This window comes from Macaca mulatta, chromosome 2, assembly GCF_049350105.2.
Source record: "Macaca mulatta isolate MMU2019108-1 chromosome 2, T2T-MMU8v2.0, whole genome shotgun sequence".
Taxonomy (NCBI): domain Eukaryota; kingdom Metazoa; phylum Chordata; class Mammalia; order Primates; family Cercopithecidae; genus Macaca; species Macaca mulatta.
Genome location: NC_133407.1, coordinates 103,810,218 through 103,830,484, shown reverse-complemented (window position 1 = coordinate 103,830,484; position 20,267 = coordinate 103,810,218). Strand labels below are relative to the sequence as shown.

Here is a 20,267-nt window from a genome sequence, read left to right as displayed (position 1 = left end):
TTTATACAGAATAGAGGTTTATTTAGTTCACAGTTCTGAAGGCTGAGAAGTCCAATATAAAGGTGCAGGCATCTGGTGAGGGCTTACTTGCTGCATCATGACATGGTAGGAGGCATCAAAAGGCAAGACAGAGCAAGCATGTGTCCCAGTTCACATTGCTCTTCCTCTCCTCATAAAGCCACCAGTCCCATCGTGGAGGCTCCACCCTGATGAACTTATCTAATTCTAATCAGTCTTAAAGGCCCCCACCCAGTACTGTTACAATGGGGATTAAGTTTCAACATGAATTTTGCTGGGGATATTCAAACCATAGCAATCTCTCTCCAGCTGTAAACCTGTGAAGTCAAAACAAGTCATCTACTTCCAAAATACAATGGTGAAATGGGCATAAGATAGACATTCCCATTCCAATGGGGGAAACAGGCAAGAAAAAAGGGGTAACTGGTCCCAAGTAAATCTAAAACCCAACCAAAAAACAAAACAAAACAAAAAAACATTGAAACTTAAAACTTAAACCATAGAAAAAATTTCTTGGTGTCACCAAAACAGTTCTTTATAAAATTAACTTAAAACTGCCACCAATAAAATTCAGATTTAATCATAGGGAAATCTGGAGTAGGTGTGAGAACATATCCAAGGGCCTGCATAGTAACTCATCAGGAATGGACTCACTTCTGAGGAACTACAGCAAGTCATGGTCAGGTTTCTCTTCTCTTTGCCTCTGGTGCTCACCAGTGTGATGCCAACAAGTTCAGTCCATGTGTAGCTTTAGAGATTACTATACTCAGGCATCTACTCTAAAGGGTACAAGTCCAAGTCACTTTTCGTACCTACATATATAAGCGGGTACTGAAATTCAACAGATATGAAAAAGAATAGAGGCTGGAACTGGTGGCTCAGGCCTGTAATCCCAGCACTTTGGGAGGCTGAAGTGGGAGGATCACTTGAGTCCAGGAGTTTGAGACCAGCCTGGGCAACATGGCAAAACCCTGTCTCAACAAAAAATACAAAAATAAGCTGGGTGTGGTGGTGTATGCCCCCGGGGCTCAAGCAATCCTCCTACATCAGCCCTCTGAGAAGCTGGGAGGCTGCACTACCTCCTAGATTGCTTGAGCCCCAAAGGTCAACACTGCAGTGATCCATGATCACACCACTGCACTCCAGCCTGGGTGACAGAGCAAGACCCTGTCTAAAAAAAAAAAGGAAAATGTAAAAAGAAAATAGAGAAGGAACCCAAACTGAAAAGCCATGTCCTCTTCCAATAAAGCTCAAAGACATAATTTTACATTATTGCTATCAATGCCAACTCATCACTTCATTTTCTTCCTGCGTAAACAGGACCCTCATAATTTTTTATGCTATCAAGGTAATAAAAAATTCCAAGTTTTAAATTCTTTCAGTGAGCCTTGCCACTGGTCCACCAAATAGCCCTCCTTAAATCCTGAAAGCAGGCTGGATGCAGTGGCTCATGCCTGTAATCCTAGCACTTTGGGAGACCGAGGTGGGTGAATCACCTGAAGTCAGGATTTTGAGACCAGCCTGGCCAACATGGTGAAACCCTGTCTCTACTAAAAATACAAAATTAGCTGGGCATGGTGGTACATGCCTGTGGTCCCAGCTACTCAGGAGGCTGAGGCATGAGAATCGCTTGAATCCTGGAGGCAGAGGTTGCAGTGAGCCAAGATCGCATCATTGCACTCCAGCCTGGGCGACCAGAGTGAAACTCTGGCTCAAAAAACAAACAAACAAACAAACAAACAAAAAAACTCCTGAAAGCAATCATTGGAAACTTTATCTGATTATCTTCTCCCATAGGCTTTGCATTTCTCCTAGCCTCTAATTATAATGCCCCATGTCATCATAATCATAATGCCATATGCCCTAAACCCCAAAATGTTCTGCAAATTCTTCCAACTCCAGTAGCTCCAGAAGATGCAGACTGATAATACAGCCCAAATGTGAACATGATAAGGAATTAAGTGCTGCCATTTCCTACCTGGGGGATAAAATAAACTAATCAAACATGGTCCTTAAGTGTGAGAACTTAAAATGAAGTTAGGAAAACAGTAACAATTTATACAACACAAGACCAGAGGAATATCAATAGACACAATCAGGAGACCAGTGGAATCCCTAACTTGATGTGCAACTGATGTTGAGAACATAAGGGGGCTTACAGGGAGTGAGACAAAGGATTTGGGCTATGAGGGGATGACTTCCCAGAAGAAGCGAGATCCTGAAAGAAATGTACTATTTGGACAGGTGAAGGACTGGCCTTTTCAGATGAGGGAAGCAGCAGGAAGAAAGGCAAAGAGGGAGGAAGTACCACTGCATGTGAAGAAGATAAGGGAGGCCCTGGTGGGGCTGGGGTAGAGCAGGCATGTTGGGGAGGCAGAGGAGAGAGGACAGCAGAGGAGCAGTAGGGCTTAACTGCAGATAGCCCTGTTCCATTGATGAGTTTCTTTCTAGTATGCCACTTCTGATGCTGAATGAAACTTGCATTCCATCTGAAGGCTTTCCCGCACTCCTTACACTCATAAGGTTTCTCCCCAGTGTGAACTCGCTGATGCTGAACCAGAGTGATCTTCTGACTGAATGTCTTCCCACATTCCTGGCATTCATAGGGTTTCTCCCCAGTGTGGATTCTCTGATGCACTATGAAGTGGGAGCTACAACTGAAAGTTTTCCAACATTCATTACATTTGTAGAGTTGTTCCCCAGTGTGGAACCTCTTGTGCTGAAGAAATACTGAACTGTGGTGGAAGGCCTTGCCACACTCTTTACATTCATAAGGTTTCTCCCCAGTGTGGATTCTCTGATGCTGAATCAGAATTGAATTAGAACTCAAACTCTTCTCACACTCCTTACATTCATAGGGCTTCTCCCCAGTGTGAATTCGTTCATGGATGATGCAGTCATAGCTACACCTGAAGACTTTCCCACATTCCTTACATTTAAAGGGCTTCTCCCCAGTATGGATTCTCTGATGCTCAATCAGTTTTGAATTATAGCTGAAGGTTTTCCCACAGTCAGTGCATTCATAGGGCCTCTGTCCACCATGGAGCTTCTGATGCTGAAAAAGGTGGGAATTTTGACCAAAGGCTTGTCCACATTCCTCACATGAGTATGGTTTCTCTCCAGTGTGGATATTCTGATGCCATGACAGTTTTGAGTTGTATCTGAAGGTTTTCCCACATTCTTTGCATGTGTAAGGCCTCTCATTAGTGTGAATTCTCTGATGCTGGTGAAAGTCTGAATGTGGGTTGTAGTAACTGCCACACTCACCACATTTATAAAACACCTGTTCTTTGGCAAAGTCTTGCTTTGTAATGAGATGTGTGCTGACACTACTTTCTTCCAATTTCCTGGCTATCTCCTCCCTTTCAATGGTGGAAGATTTATAATCCTGGACTGTCAAATCTGTGCAATCCCCTATATTTGTTTTCTTCCCTGTATCATGTTGTGACTTCTCTAACCTGTCCTTGAAGTCAGGGTGCTGGGGAATGTTCACCAGCAGTCCCTCCACTATCAGTCTGTGGGACTCTGATTCTTTAGAAATGTTTAGCTGTGCAGTTTGTTCCTCATTCTTAGTCTTGGTTTTACCACCTAGCATGATAAAAAGAAAACACAGGAGTCCCTTATTTATGCCAGAAGGGAAAGGGATTAATCAGTATCAGCCTGCTCTAGACACATGAATTTTTTTTTTTTTTTTTTTTTTGAGATAGAGTTTCACTCTTGTTGCCCAGGCTGGAGTGCAATGGCATGATCTTGGCTCACCACAACCTCTGCCTCCCAGTTTCAAGCGATTATCCTACCTCAGCCTCCCAAGTAGCTGGGATTACAGGCATGTGCTACCATGCCCATCTAATTTTTTGTATTTTTCGTAGAGATAGAATTTCTCCATGTTGGTCAGGCTGGTCTTGAATTCCTGATCTCAGGTGATCCACCCACCTCAACCTCCCAAAGTGCTGGGATTACAGGTGTGAGCCACCACGCCCACTAGACACATGAATTTTTTGAGAGAGACATAGCCACCTGATGGTACCTCAAAGGGAAAGTAAACAAACTGAAGGTTAAGAAGGTAAGCAATCCCATATGGATGACAAAAAACAAAAACTGTGGATAGCAGAAGCTATTGATTGAGGCAAATGGTTAAAGAAAAATGGGAATGGGGTGAAGTTGCAGGAAGGGGAAGCAATAAAGAAAAGTAGAGGAAGCCGGCCGGGCGCGGTGGCTCAAGCCTGTAATCCCAGCACTTTGGGAGGCCGAGACGGGCGGATCACGAGGTCAGGAGATCGAGACCATCCTGGCTAACACGGTGAAACCCCGTCTCTACTAAAAAATACAAAAAACTAGCCGGGCGAGGTGGCGGGCGCCTGTAGTCCCAGCTACTCGGGAGGCTGAGGCAGGAGAATGGTGTAAACCCGGGAGGCGGAGCTTGCAGTGAGCCGAGATCGCGCCACTGCACTCCAGCCTGGGTGACAGAGCCAGACTCCGTCTCAAAAAAAAAAAAAAAAAAAAAAGAAAAGTAGAGGAAGCCAAAAGTGAGAAAAGCAATCTCTAAACCAGAGAAGAGAAAGATGGGTAGGCAGCTGTAGTACCACATAGTATGCAGAGGGCTGGGAGGTACTGTCTACAACAGTGGATCTCAAAGTCCAATAAAACCTGTCAAAATACTTTAAAATATTCTGTAATTTTTAAAGAAATGTTCTCTAGTTCTCTATCACAAGCATGGCTGGACAGAAAGCAGTTTGTAACACTGCTGTTTACAAAGGGGTCATGAGAAGACCACAATTTTAAAACCCAAGTGCTGTCCTTTGGGAGACTGACCTTTGAAAGGAAAAAAGACAGGTTCAGCCAAGAACCTGCCCATAATGGAGATGGCAACTGGATTGGAGGCATGGGGATCATGCTTTCACTGGTAGCACCACAACATAGAAATCTTTTTTGCCTTGTCAAGCACCAAAGATCTGACAAATGAAACTTTCATCTTAGTGTTTTTCAAGCCTTGTTGACCATGACTCACATTTTGGATCCTAAAACAATACAGACATGCTTGCACACACACACACACACACACACACAGCTGAAACCAAAACAAAACAACGTCCTTATTAAGAGTGATGTATTCACGCCAGGCACAGTGGCTCACGCCTGTAATCCCAGCACTTTGGGAGGCCGAGGCAGGTGGATCACCTGAGGTCAGGAGTTCGAGATCAGCCCGGCCAACATGGTAAAACCCTGTCTCTACTAAAAATACAAAAAAGTAGCTGGGTGTGGTGGCGGGCACCTGTAATTCCAGCTACTCATGAGACTGAAGCATGAGAATCGCTTGAACCCGGGAGGCAGAGATTGCAGTGAGCCAACATCGTGCCACTGCACTCCAGCCTGGGGGAGAGAATGAGACTGTCTCTCCAAAAAAAAAAAAAGATGCATTCACAATAGACTTTATACTACTTTAGTCTTTATTTACACCTAATACAGGGTAGTCTAAGTTTTAAAAGCTGGTAACAACTCATTGATGAGTTGCAACCCAGAGTTAAAGAATACGGTTCTAGATTTTCAAGAACAGTGGTCTCAAATGGTGGTCCCTGGACCAGTATCATCTGGGAACTTGTTAGATATGCACATTAATGGGGCTGGGTTTAGTGGTGTGTGCCAGTAGTCCCACCTAATTAGGAGGCAGAGGTGAAAGAATTACTTGAGCCCAGGAATTTGAGACCAGCCTAGGCAAAATAACAAGACCCTATCTTGAAAAAAAAGAAAAAGAAATGCAAATTCTCAGCCCTACACCAGTCTACTGAATTCGAATCTCTGGAGGTGGCATCTGGCAATCTGTGTTTTAACAAGCCCTGCAAGTAATTCTGATACATACCAGAATTTGAAATTTACTAATCTATAAACTACAAAAGACAGATTGAGGCTGCTCTTTTCATTGTTTAAGGCTGCACTTTCCCAAAAGGTGGCCACTAGCCACATGTGGCTATTTAAGTGTAAATTAATTAAAATGGAATAAAATTAAAAACTCAGTTCCTCAGTTGCACTAGGCACACTTCGGGTGTTCATGTGGTTCATCTGGCAGGCTAAATAGACAATGCGCACCTGTGGCAAGGGGCAACGCTAACAACTGCAGGCAGGATACTGGGAAAGCCGCTAGAGGATCTGAAACGCTGAAGTCAATTTAAGGCATTGATTAAGGCAAAGTGGGGGGATTAGAAAGGAGCATTTGCCTTACAGAGGCTCTGAAGAGCATAAAAGATTGAAAGAATATGATAACAGAGCCCATAGAATGAGGAAGGCTATATACCAAATCTCTGATTGGTCTTTACATTTATCTCAATTCAGTATCTTTCAAAAAAGAAAGCCATTAATTCCCAATACATAAACAAGCTTTCTTTCAAAAGCTAATATAAAATTCAGTGTTTAGGAATTTAGAAAAATTCCATTGACATATATAGTTTTATACACACACACAAAATGTTCTTATAAAAACAAGTTCTAGCCAGGTGTGGTGGCTCACACCTGTAATCCCAGCACTTGGGGAGGCTGAGGTGGGAGAAGCACTGAGGTCAGGAGTTCAAGACCAACCTGGGCAACATGGTGAAACCCTGTCTCTATTAAAATTAGAAAAATTACCCGGGCGTGGTGGCAGGTGCCTGTAATCCCAGCTACTTGGGAGGCTGAGGCAGGAGAATTGCTTGAACCTTCGAGGCAGAGGTTGCAGTGAGCCAAAATTGTGCACTGCACTTCAGCTTTCAGAGCAACTCTGTCTCAAAAAATAAATAAATAGGCCAAGTGCGGTGGCTCACGCCTGTAATCCCAGCACTTTGGGAGGCCAAGGCAGGCGGATCACCTGAGGTCAGTAGTTCGAGACCAGCCTGACCAACATGGAGAAACCACGTCTTTACTAAAAACACAAAATTAGCTGGGTGTGGTGACGCATGCCTATAATCCCAGCTACTTGGAAGGCTGAGGCAGGAGAATTGCTTGAACCTGGGAGGCGGAGGTTGTGGTGAGTGAAGATCACGCCATTGCACTCCAGCCTGGGCAACAAGAGTGAAACTCTATCTCAAAAAATAAACAAACAAACAAATAAATAAATTTTTTAAAAACCAAGTTCTTGGCCAGGCGTGGTGCCTCACACTGTAATCCCAGCACTTTGGGAGGCCGGGCAGGGGTGGCGGGCGTGGATCCTGAGGTCAGGAGTTCAACACCAACCTGGCCTACACAGTGAAACCCCATCTCTTCTAAAAAATTAGCCAGGCGTGGTGGCGCACGCATGTAGTCCCATCTACTCAGGAGGCTGAGGCAGGAGAAACACTTGAACCCAGGAGGCGAAAGTTGTGGTGAGCCATGATCGTGCCACTGCACTCCAGCCTGGACAACAGAGCAAGACTCTATCTCAAAAAAAAACAAAAAAACAAAAAAACAAAAAACAAAAACCAAGTTCTTACTATATTGTGTTTATATTCCTGAGCTGACCAACCAACAGAAGCCTGTTTGAAATCTTTTTTTTTTTTTTTTTTTTAAGAGATAGGGTCTCACTCTGTCACCCAGGCTGGAGTGGAATGGTGTGATCCTAGCTCACTGCAACCTCAAACTCCTGGCTCAAGGGATCCTCCAGCCCCAGCGTCCTGAGTAGCTGGCACTACAGGCACATGCCACCATGCCCAGCTAATTTATTTATTTATTGTAGTGACAGGGTATTGCTATGTTGCTCAGGCTGGTCTTGAACTCTTGGCCTCAAGCATCCTCCCACCTTGGCCTCCCAAAGTGCTGGGATATAGGTGTAAGCCACCACACCCAGCCTGAAATCCTTTAGCTTTACAAAGAAAAATGGCAGAAATAAAATGGTGGGAGTGGTCTTTTCCAGTTTGGAGATGAAGTTCTGGTAAGCAACACTTCTTTGAATAAGAGTGACTATTTTAATGCCCACAACCATCATATGACAAGGAAAAACTCTTTTTCATGCTAAATTGTTAAAAGAAAGGAGGAGGCAAAGCTGGAAAGGAGGATGGTAGGCTTTCCTGCTCACCTGTGCACATGCCTCTCAGGGCCTCTCCCCCAGCAAGTGTCCAGGGATCTGGGCCCCATGCTGCTTCTCCTTGCTCCAGCTGGAATATCAGATCTGGTTTGGAGAATGGAAATGCTGCTAGAGGAGAAAGAAAAACAGGAAGCTGAGGAGAATCACCACTGACCTCCCTCTGACTACTCTCTGCTTTGCCAGGTGAAAATAGAAGAGAATGGCCCAGGAGACTAAGTGAAGTCAGGGAGGAGTGAATCTGCAGAATCTAATGAAGGGCTTGAAGCTTACTCTGGCCTCTAAGAGGACAGAAAGCTCCTACAGTCACTGGGGGGTGTATACACAAGGACCCTAGGGGACTCACACATAGGCAATAGGGCCAAGATCACCTCCAGGGAACTGGAAGATGGAAGGAATGAAGGCAGTGCACCAGGAACCTTCTCAGTTCTCTCTGTGCTCAGAGGAAAGCCCCCTGCAGTTGGGTCTCCATTAGGAATCAGGGAAGAGAAAAGTCCTGTTAAACATCAAAGTGGGCCGGGCGCGGTGGCTCACGCCTGTAATCCCAGCACTTTGGGAGGCCGAGATGGGCGGATCACGAGGTCAGGAGATCGAGACCATCCTGGCTAACACGGTGAAACCCCGTCTCTACTAAAAATACAAAAATTAGCCGGGCGTGGTTGCGGGCGCCTGTAGTCCCAGCTACTCGGGAGGCTGAGGCAGGAGAATGGCGTAAACCTGGGAGGCGGAGCTTGCAGTGAGTGGAGATGGCGCCACTGCACTCCAGCCTGGGCGACAGAGCGAGACTCCGTCTCAAAAAAAAAAAAAAAAAAAAAAAAAAAAACATCAAAGTGAACCCAGCTCTTTCTCCATCCAGCTACTCCTGGCACTGGGGATTAGGGAGCTCAGCCCATAAGGCATCAATTCTGATGGTATTAAGACATCCTAGATCTGCTAAGGAGGAATTTAAGAGCCCCCAAGGGCAGAAGCTGAGTTTCAGAGAGGAAGGACTTACACAAGGAAGTCACATTTGCATAATTCTCCAGCATCACCTCCCTGTACAGGGCCCGCTGCATAGGGTGCAGGCTGGCCCATTCATTCTGGGTGAAGTACACAGCCACATCCTCAAAGGTCACTGGCTCCTGAAACAACAGGTTCCTGCTCAAACCCTGCACAAGAACAGAGGGAGAGGCCTGAATTCTAGGAAAGGGATACATTTACTGGAATTCATGGCACTGAGCCCCATGGAAGGTTTGTACTGGCAAGGAGAGCCACACAGGACCCCAGCAGGGGCAGCCCCAGACCAGCATTCCAACTTTCCATGTGCATACCTCTGGGGCCCTAATATTACCATCCTAAGCACAGAGCCCAGCACCTGCTGTTTTCTGCCTGGTGATCATGTCAACCTATGTCTGGTTCCACAGGCCAGGTATATTTTTCTGGCATGCTTTCTAAATCGACCACAGCAGGTAATCGTCTTTCACAGTGCCTCCATCCATCCTGAAGCACCTATCAGGGTCCTCCACTCAGCTTCTTTTTGGTCTTCCTCCTCTAGATTTTCTGCTACAGACAGAGGAGTGATTTCATGGGGATAAAGTTCCTTTCATCCTGGATATTTCTCCCCTTTCTATCATCTTGCCTTATCAGAGGCTATTAATAGTTCTCCCTTGAAAGTGATGTGCAATGTTACTTCTTTGTCTCCTAACATTCTTCACTCCAGGACAGGATGGCAATCTCCCATCCTTCTGCAGAGATCTGCCCACTGATCACCTAAGCTCTGTCTGACCTGCCAATGCTGTCCGCTTCACTATGTGTCTCTCTATTTCTGCTTCCCACTAAAACCACTTCCAGCTTCTCAGGGAAGAAGGAAACCATCACAGGTTGTTTAGAGCTTTGTGTCAGCTACTTTTAAATCAATTTGCTCAATCATTATAGCACATCTGTGAAATAAGAATTATTATGTCCATTTTCAGATGATGGGAATCAGCAATATTAAACACTTTGAAATAGACTAAAAGGAGTCCTCTTTGAGTATTTATAACAAGGTTGTATAAGGAAGCAAAAAGTTCAAAATGAACTGACCACTTTTATATGAATTAGTCCCACTATAACATCTCTCTCTGACTCACACTGTAGTCTTTCTCAGTTCATCATGTCAACAACCTTCTCTTTGTACTTAAGTCTCTTCTGAGTGAAGAAATATAACATGTAAGTACTAGAAGATTTGAACTGGTCGCGTGGCTCACGCTTGTAATTCCAGCACTTTGGGAGGCCGAGGCGGGCATATTGTAAGGTCAGGAGATCGAGACCCTCCTGGCTAACACAGTGAAACCCCGTCTCTACTAAAAATACACAAAAAATTAGCCGGGCGTGGTGGCGGGTGCCTGTAGTCCCAACTACTCGGGAGGCTGAGGCAGGAGAAAGCCCTGAACTCAGGGGGCGGAGCTTGCAGTGAGCCAAGATCGCACCACTCACTCCAGCCTGGGCGACAGACAGAGCAAGACTCCGTCTCAACAAAAAAAAAAAAAAAAAAAAGAAGTACTAGAAGATTTGTATTCATCATTGTAAAGATTGGTTTGGTCAAAAATCATCATGGATGCTATATCTAGGAGGAAATTTTGATGAGAAGCAGAATATTCGCACGACCTTAAATGTCTCCTCATCGATTGCTTATTAGTTACAAGATGAAAACAGTAACTATACAGTAATCAGATTACCCCTTAGCGAGAAAGTTCAAATGTGGCTGGCATGACTGAGAAAATTTAATTGATTTTAATTTAAATAGGCACATGTAGCTAGGGGGTACCTTCCTGGACAGTGCAGAATAAATACATCTGTTAATACTCTTGTCTTACTTCCTTCAGAGTCAACAGCTGGGAATATGGATCTCCCTTTTTCTTCACATTATGTTCTACCTCTCCATACCTCTGAAACATCACTCTAATTATCAGCACATTCTTTGGTTCCTTGTTTTCGGAAACACTTAGCTTCTCCAGATCTTCTCTATCTGTGATCATTCTTCTTCTGTCCTTTACTTGCACTTACTCTTTCTCCATTAAGTGGGGCTATTGACTCCCTTCTATAGGAAGTGGGTTACAGGGGCAGCACAACATAGTGGCAAATGGCACAGATGTTAAAGCTGTGGCTCTTAACATGGGGGCAATTTTGTCCCCCAGGGAGTATGTGGCAATGCCTGGAGACATTTTTAGTTGTCAAAACTGCAGTGTGGTGGTAATGGTAGGGCTACTGGCATCTAGTAGATAGTGGGCCAGGGCTATTTCTGAACATCCTATAATGAACAGGACATCCTCCAAACAAAGAATTATCTGGCCCAAATGTAAATGATGCCAAGGTTGAAAAACCTTGCTCTAAGCTGGACTCCCTAGGTTCAAATAGTATCTCTAATACTCATTAGCTGTTAACCTTGGATGAGACAGTTAAACTTTCTGTGCCTCAGTTGCCCCATTTGTAAAACCGGGATAATAATAGTAATTATCTGATATGACTCTTACAAGGATGGCATAAGTTATTATCTGTAAGGCACTAAGATATCACCTGGCACATGATATCATATAAATCTCAGCACTTACTACAACCACAGATGCGATTGGGGGAACTTCCTAGAAGATTCTAAATGACAAATGTTCCTCTTAGAGATTGTAGCAAAGACTGACAGGTGTGTGTGTGTAGCCCCTTTCTTTCTTAGTATTGGAATCCTAATTTTACTTGAGGTTGCACTCAGCCCTGGCAACCCAGTGGGGCCAATGAAATGCAAGTATAAATATTGTTGGGGACTTATGGGAAGGTTCCTAAAAGAGAGAGGTTCACCTTTTTTTTTTTTTTTTTTTTTTTTTTTTTTTGGCAGCTCCTCTTCTAGCTGGAATGCACACATGATGGCCAGCGATCAAGCAGCCACCTTGGACAATAAAGTGGCCTACAGCAGGTGAGACACTACTAGGATGGTAGAACAGAAAGACAGAGTCTGAGAGCAGGATAATAGAGGAGCTGCCACACTAGCCCTGGATTGACTCTCGACACTTTTGTATGAGAGGGAAGCCTTTACCTTGTTTAATCCACTGTCATTTGGGGTCCTCTTTGTGGAATCTAATCCTAAGTGATTACTGCACTTCAGGCAAAGCACCAGGAGAGCACAGCATACCCCCACAGAACACTTCCTGACTTGTAGGAATGGATTTTCTCTGAAGTGCTCCAACAGAAGTGGATGGTCCAATATCCACCAAAAGAAGGACACACACATTGTTTTTAAGTCCTTGGGATGGAGCTTTCTTGTTACAAGATACATCCATTACATGATAAACTCAGTTTTCTCATTACATGATCTAGGACACTGGGGAAAAATCCAGTAAAACTATCATCTACCACCAAGAAAATTGGAAGGAAAAGTGCTCCCAATGCTACATGAATTTGGAGCCAGGAAAGGATATAGACTCTCACAGAGGTTAGCCTGATGTCTTTGCATTGAGCTAAAGGCACTGGCTTCAGCTCCAAACTCATCATTCCTCCAAAAATACACTTCCCTCATCAATCTATATTTCCCAAATGCTTCCAGTTCTGGCTTCACTGTACCTTAACTGAGTAGTCTGAAGGGTAAACTACTCCCTTGGAAGTGTCTATTTAACCTCAGAAATGGCTTTTCTTTGTGTACTGTTACGCAGACTAGCACTCCTCAAATTTCAATCTGCCCTTTAATTTTCCAGATCTTGTAAAAATGTAGATTCTGATTCAGGAGATCTGGGGAGGAGGCCTGACATTTTACCTAACAAGCGACCTCTGTGATGCAAAAGCTGCTCATCTCCAGGCCACACTTTCAGTTCTCATGAATGCAGATTCCCATTTTCTAGGATAATTCTTTCCTTTTTTTCCAACCCACCTAACCCTCCAAAGTTCACCTACTCTAGTTCTTCAACTCCCCTGGCATACTGTTTTTACATAGTCTGTCGATGTAAAACTAAGCATGGGACTGGTCAAGTCAGGCTACTGGGCCTGTACTGACCTTCCATATCTGTTCTGAGTACGGAAAGCTGAAAGAAAGCTCTGCTCACCTGGAACCACACTGTCTGGAGCATGGCTGATGACTCCTGGCTTCATGCACTGCCCTCTAGGTTTGGAAAAGTAAGAACCTGCTGAGCTAAGAGAGAACCACAATGAGACTGATCCTGTCTGTCTCCTACACTTGCCGCCTCTTCCCCTGTCTCCTGCCACTAGCACTGCAGATATTCTTGGCACACTAGCTGTTCTCATTCACCCTCTCCACTGATTCATGGGATGCTGCAAATGCTCCCTCTGCATATTCTCCTATAGATCTGCTCGGTGACACTGGAGACTCTAGAAAGAATATCGGTAAAGCAAGAATCAAGAACTGCAGTGGATGCGTGGCTGTTTAAAAAAAAAGAAAGAAAACTTCTTGGCCCCACTATGAATACATTACTAAGTAGTTTGTATTGACTGAATGCTTCTAGTGATCGTGGCAAAAACCCAAAACAAGTCTCTGGAGAGAAAGTAGGATATAACGGAGACCCCTAAACAAACCACAGGCTGCAGGACAAAATGCAAGTGGTGACCTAGCCCCGGGTGACAAGGGTAAGACGCTCAATGTCCAGCGGGTGATGCTGACCGAAGACCTAACCGGGATCTGAACACTCCACCCCGGGAACAGGAGACCCTATAGTCACGGCTCCCATCCTTCCCATGAATACCGCGACCCGAGGACATCAGGCCAGCTCTTCGGAGCAGGAAGGTCGAGTGCGTCTCTGAGGACTGGGGACTGGGCCCAGGCTCGGGCGGCCGCGCGGGCCCCTCGGCGATCTCTGCAAGGGCCCAACGCCCGACCTCCAGAACAGGCAGCCGAGTCGGGGAAGCCCAGGAAACTCAACCCAAGCGCTCGCAAGGCGGCCAAAACGGAAGCACTAGCTAGCCGGCCGTCGGTCCCTACAGCCTCTCTAGGAAGCCGGGAGGCTGGCCCTTCTCTATGGTTCCCCCGAAACCAAACTCCCACCCTTTGCTTCCCTTCTCCACAACCGCTCTGCGCCTGATTGGTTTGTTTTTTAATTTTAATTTTTTTTTTTTTTTTGCTTTTGTTTTTGAAACAGGGTTCTTGCTGTGTTGTGCAGGCTGTTCTCGAACTCCTGAGCTCAAGCTGTCCGCCCGCCTCGGCCTCCCAAAGTTCTAGGAATGCAGGCGTGAGCCACCGCGCCCGGCCGCGCCTGGTTTATTATTATTTTCTCTTATGTCTTAGTACCCCAACTACATGATAAATTCCTCCATATTTAACAATTAATTCGTAACTTAATTCCTAACTCCTTACCTAATTTACTTAATTCCTAACTTAACATTCTAATGAATGTATAGCCCCTGTCTCCCACTTAATGACTGTGACCTAAGACCATGGGGTATGGGGTCTCATTGTCTGCGTTCCTGGCTCCACTCTGTATGGACTTGCTCAAGTTATACTTAAATTGTTGCCTCAATTTATCAATTGAGAATGGTAAAAGTTTGTAATTTATAAATTCAGTGGATTAACTGAGTCAATTCATGCGACAGTTCTGTAAACCAAAGATAAAATTCTAAGTCCCCCAACCAACTGAATGGACCACTCCTCTCCGCCAAAACTTTCCAAAGAAAACCTGGCCATCTAGTTCAGGCCATGATGGGAAGCAGGGGATCGGACTTGCCTCATTCTGCTCTTGGAATTCAGGCACTACGAACCAGCATGAACATAAAAACAGAGATCTGGAGACTGATTCCAACTCCCCCCCCCACCCCCCCCCCCGAGACGCAGTCTTGCTCTGTCGCCCAGGCTGGAGTACAGTGGTGCGATCTTGGCTCACTGGAACCTCCGCCTCCCGGGTTCAAGCAGTTCTCCTGCCACAACCCCTGAGTAGCTGGGATTACAGACGCCTGCCAACACGCCCGGCTAATGTTTATATTCTTAGTAGAGAGGGGGTTACACCATGTTGGCCAGGCTGGTCTTGAACTCGACCTCGTGATCCGCCCGCCTCAGCCTCCCAAAGTGCTGGGATTACAGGCGTGAGCCACCGCGCCCAGCCCAAAACAAATTCTTTATAGCAATAAGACACCAAATTCTAACCTGACTAGTATAGTCTCACGTGACAGATAACAGGTCCTGAAATAAACTGAAGTATTTTACCCTAAAATGTATTTATTTGACATATTTTGAAATGGCCCTGTAAAGCAGTCTCTTGTGGCGAAAATCCACATCCTTTTGTAAAGAATCCCCTTCACTTTCGAGGTCTTTTCCTTGATCCAGGAGATAATTAACTAAGAGAGTTTGGCACCTTTTGAAGTCTGATAAGAAACATTTACAATCGTTTCTCTCTGAAGCCTGCTACCCCGAGGTTTCATCTGCATAATAAGAACATTGGTCTCCAAAACCTCTTATCTTAACCCAGAACGTTGGTCTCCAAAACCTCTTATCTTAAACCAGACATTCCCTTCAATTGATTCCAGGTCTTTAGGTAATAACTCTTTCAACTAATTGCCAGTTAGAAATCTTCAAAAAAAACAAAAAACAAAAAACAAAAAAAAAGAAAAGAAGAGGAAAAGGAAAGGAAAGAAAAGGAAAGAAAAAAGAAATCTTTGAATCCACCCTATGGAAGGTACCCCCACACTCCCCACTTCGAGTTGTCCCTCCTTTCCGGATGGAGCTAATGTACATCTTACATTTATTGATTGATATCTTTTATCTTCCTAAAACATATAAAACCAAGCTGTAGCCCGACCACCTTGAGCACAAGATCTCAGGACCCGCTGGGGCTGTGTCGTGGGTCACTGGTCCTCACATTAACTCAGAATAAATCTCTTTAACTATTTTACAGAGTTTGACTCTTTTTATGGACAGAGTGCAGTTCTGTACCAAACTAAGTCAAAATAAGTGCTGTATTATTGCTGACATTATTCTTCTTCTTGTGTATCTCACCACTCTCCTGTAAGACACTCCCATATCTCTTTCTGCAGTCCAGATGTAATAATACTCATGGCAATAGTGCTTCCTATTGGCCAGGCAGTGTGCATTTGAAACTGCCTGTTGATTTCTAATTATTCCACAAGAGCCTAAAATCCAAAATGTTCCAAACTAATCTCATCATCCCTCATCCCCCAGTTCCTCCTCCAGGGTTCCCCCACCTCAGTGAATGCACCAGTTTGCAGCCAACCAAGAAACTCATCACACTACTGAACTCCAGCCTGGGCAACAGAGTGACACCATGTCTATAGTAGGTATATATACAGTTTCATATTATTTAGGAAAGCATAACTTAGGGCCAAAATGTTCTATAAAGGTGTGAAAATTTCACCTATTAAAGTCATTGTGGACCCAACACTATTTTATGAGTATATTTGACAACTTTTCTGTCTTTTGTGTGGTTATTAGTCCATTCAGGTTTTTAATGCCTTTAACCAATTATGGTACTTTATTCTTCCATAGAAAATAATTTGTCATAGGCTGTCAAATTTACTGATACAAAATCATCTTACTTTTTTTATGTCCACATCTGAAGGGATTTGTCTCTTTTCTTGTATCAATTACTGTTTACCTATACTTTTTTTAATTGAATTTTTCACAGAACCAACTTTTAGTTTTATTGTCTTCTTTTTCTCATATTTCACTGCTCTTTTTCTGTATCATTGTTTGATTTTTTTTTTTTTTTTTTTTTTTTTTTTTTTTTTGAGACGAGTCTCGCTCTGTCGCCCAGGCTGGAGTGCAGTGGCCGGATCTCAGCTCACTGCAAACTCCGCCTCCCGGGTTTACACCATTCTCCTGCCTCAGCCTCCTGAGTAGCTGGGACTACAGGTGCCCGCCACCTTGCCCGGCTAGTTTTTTGTATTTTTTAGTAGAGACGGGGTTTCACCGTGTTAGCCAGGATGGTCTCGATCTCCTGACCTCGTGATCCGCCTGTCTCGGCCTCCAAAGTGCTGGGATTACAGGCTTGAGCCACCGCGCCCGGCCCATTGTTTGATTTTTAATATCATTTTTCTTTATTTTTCATGAACACTTCTAATACCCATATCATTGTGTTTCATTTTATCATTATTGATTTATTTCTTAAAATTTGGGAGACGTATATTCTTTTTCTAGCTTTTTTTGAATAGCATGCCTAATTTTTTATAGCTTTTTTGTTCTCTCATACTTGTATTTATGTCTATAAGCTTTCTTCTGAGTCTGTTTTAATCATATCTCACGTTTGATTATTCTTATTTTTCTCTTTTTTTTTTTTTTTTTTTTTTTGAGACATAATATCCCTCTGTCACCCAGGCTGGAGTAGAGTGGTGCGATCTTGGCTCACTGCAACCTCCCCCTCCCAGGGAAGGCATGAGCCATCATGCCCAACCAGAATGGATATTATCAAAAAGACAACAGATGGCTGGGTGCGGTGGTTCAAGCCTGTAATCCCAGCACTTTGGGAGGCCGAGGCAGGTGGATTGCTTGAGCTCAGGAGTTGAGACCAGCCTGGCCAACATGGCAAAAACCCATCTCTACTAAAATACAAAAATCAGACAACGGGTGTGGTGGTGGGCACCCATAATCCCAGCTACTCGGGAGGCTGAGGCAGGAGAATCACTTGAACCAGGGAGGTGGAGGTTGGAGTGAGCTGAGATCATGCCACCACATTCCAGTCTGGGCGACAGAGCGAGACTTCGTCTCAAAAAAAAAAGACAACAGATAACATGTAGGTTGTGGAGAAAATGGAACCCTTGTACACTGTTGATGGGAATGTAAGTTTGTCCAACCATCATGGAAAACAGTATGGAAGTTTCTTTAAAAAAATTAAAAATAAAAATACCATATGATTCAGCTGATTCAGCAATCCTGTTACATGGATATATTTCCAAAGAAAATAAAATCAGTATGTCAAAGAGATATCTGTACTTCTGTGTTCATTGCAGCATTATTCAGAACAGCTGAGACATGGAACAACCTGTGTGTCCATCAATGGATGAATGGTAAAGAAAATGTGTATACACACACACACACACACACACACACAATGAATTCCTCCTTTAAAAGAAAAAAATCCTGTCATTGTGACAACATGGATGAACCTGGAGGATATTAAGCTTAGTCAATAAGGCATAGAAAGACAAATACTGTATGATCTCACTTATATGTAGAACCTAAAATAGTTGGCCGGGCGCAGTGGCTCACACCTGTAATCTCAGCACTTTGGGAGGCCAAGGCAGGCAGATCACTAGGTCAAGAGATCGAGACCATCCTGGCCAACGTGGTGAAAACCCGTCTCTACTAAAAATAACAAATAAAAAAAATAATTAGCTGGGCGCAGCGGTGCATGCCTGTAATCCCAGCTAGTCGGGAGGCTGAGGCAGGAGAATCACTTGAACCCAGGAGGCAGAGGTTGTAGTGAGCCAAGGTTGCGCCACTGCACTCCAGCTTGGGCAACAAAGCGAGACTCTCTCTCTCAAAAAAGTTAACTTTATAGAAACAGAGTGAAATGGTGGTTGCCAGCAGCTGAGATGGGTAAATGGGGACATTCTGGTCAAAGGGTACAGAGTTTCAGTTGGACAGGATGAAGAAATCAGAAAAAAATGCAAAAATAAAAATAAATAAAAAATATGTAGCAGACACAGGAAACAATTATCATTATTTGTAGATCACAGAATTATTGTTATAGAAAAGACCACAGACTCAGAATTTAACGATAAGACTTCATCATTATAAAATGTCCACTGGAGGAAAGGATGAATTTTCACTAACCAGGGGCTGGGTAAATTATACTTCTATTCCTTGGCACATCACAGTTACAGGATTTGTTTTATAAAAATATAAAAACAGGGAGTCATTTTCTAAGAATTGCCTTGGGGCCTTGTGACATGAAGGAATGGGAGATAAGACAGTGTGGTACTCATCCGGGAGGGCAGTGTTCCAAACAGTTATTTGAAAGGAGTGGCAATAATACAGATTTGAAAAGAGTTGCATGCTTATCCATTAAAATGTCTAAGAATATATCATTTTATTGAGATTTTCTATACCTACTGACATGTAATATGATTTTTTAATGGATAAGTTGTTTTCATCATCATCCTCATAGAAAATCCAAGACATCCAGCCGGGCATGGTAGCTCACACCTGTAATCCTAGCACCTTGGGAGGCCAAGGCAGGTCTGTATGCATTCAGAAGTTCGAAATCAGCCTGGGCAACATAGTGAGACTCTGTCTCTACAAAACATAAAACTCATGCCTGTAATCCTAGCACTTTGGGAGGCCAAGGCAGGTGGATTACCTGAGGTCAGGAGTTCGAGAACAACCTGGCCAACATGGTGAAACCCTATCTCTACTAAAGATGCAAAAAAATTAGCAGGCATGGTGGTGGCGGCGGGGGTGGCGCCTGTACTCCCAGCTACTCGGGAGGCTGAGGCAGAAGAATCGCTTGAACCTGGGAGGTGGAGGTTGCAATGAGCCAAGATCGCACCATTGCACTCCAGCCTGGGCAACAAAAGCAAAACTCCATCTCAAAAATAAATTAATAAATACATAAAATAAAAATAAAAATAAATTAGCCGGGCATAGTGGCACATATCTGTAGTCCCAGCTACTTGGGAGGCTGAGGCAGGAGGATCACTTGAGCCTGGGAGGTCAAGGATGCAGTGAGCCATGATCATACCACTGCACTCAGCCTGGGTGACAGAGCAAGACACTGTCTGCTCTGTGGGGGGGGGAAGAAAAGGAAAAAAAGAAAATAAAAAAAAATCAACTAAAAATTATATTAGAACAAAAAGAGAGTTCAGCAATGTGGACACACACAAGATGTTAAATACAAAAATCCTCAGCCCCTTTACATCCATCAACGTCCAGTTAGAAAAGATACTAGGATCCAGGCACGGTGGCTTATGACTTTAATCCCAGACTTTGGGAGGCTCAGGTGGGTGGATCACTTGAGGTCGGGAGTTCAAGGCCAACCTGGTCAACACAGTGAAACCCAATCTCTACTAAAAATACAAAAATTAGCTGGGCATGGTGGTGGGCACCTGTAATCCCAGCTACTCGGGAGACTGAGGGACGAGAATTGCTTGAACCTGGGAGGTGGAGGTTGCAGTGAGCCAAGATCTCGCCACTGCACTCCAGCCTGGGCAATGGAGTGAGACTTGGTCTCAAAAAAATAAAAATAAAAAATAAAAATAAAATACTAGGAACTGATACTAGTTCAAAATCACTAGGAATATGGCCTGCATGGAGGCTCATACCTGTAATTTC

General features: G+C 44.1%; 1 protein-coding gene across 11 annotated transcripts; it reads right to left on the bottom strand.

The window, feature by feature from the left end:
• Positions 1-13,949, bottom strand: ZNF619 (zinc finger protein 619). 11 transcript variants are annotated; one of them, XM_028843983.2, is made up of 6 exons: positions 13,738-13,949; positions 13,084-13,169; positions 9,036-9,189; positions 8,388-8,507; positions 8,036-8,152; positions 1-3,606 (listed from the first exon to the last, which is right to left on the bottom strand). In XM_028843983.2, the coding sequence occupies exons 2-6, from the start codon at positions 13,105-13,107 to the stop codon at positions 2,174-2,176; spliced, it is 1,848 nt and encodes a 615-aa protein (XP_028699816.2). In that variant the 5' UTR covers positions 13,108-13,169; positions 13,738-13,949; the 3' UTR covers positions 1-2,173. The 11 variants fall into 11 exon arrangements, with proteins under 11 accessions (XP_028699816.2, XP_014986772.2, XP_014986775.2 ...); XM_015131286.3 differs by lacking the exon at positions 8,388-8,507; XM_015131289.3 differs by lacking the exon at positions 8,388-8,507 and having other exon boundaries at positions 8,036-8,149.
• Between the last annotated feature and the right edge of the window lie 6,318 nt (positions 13,950-20,267).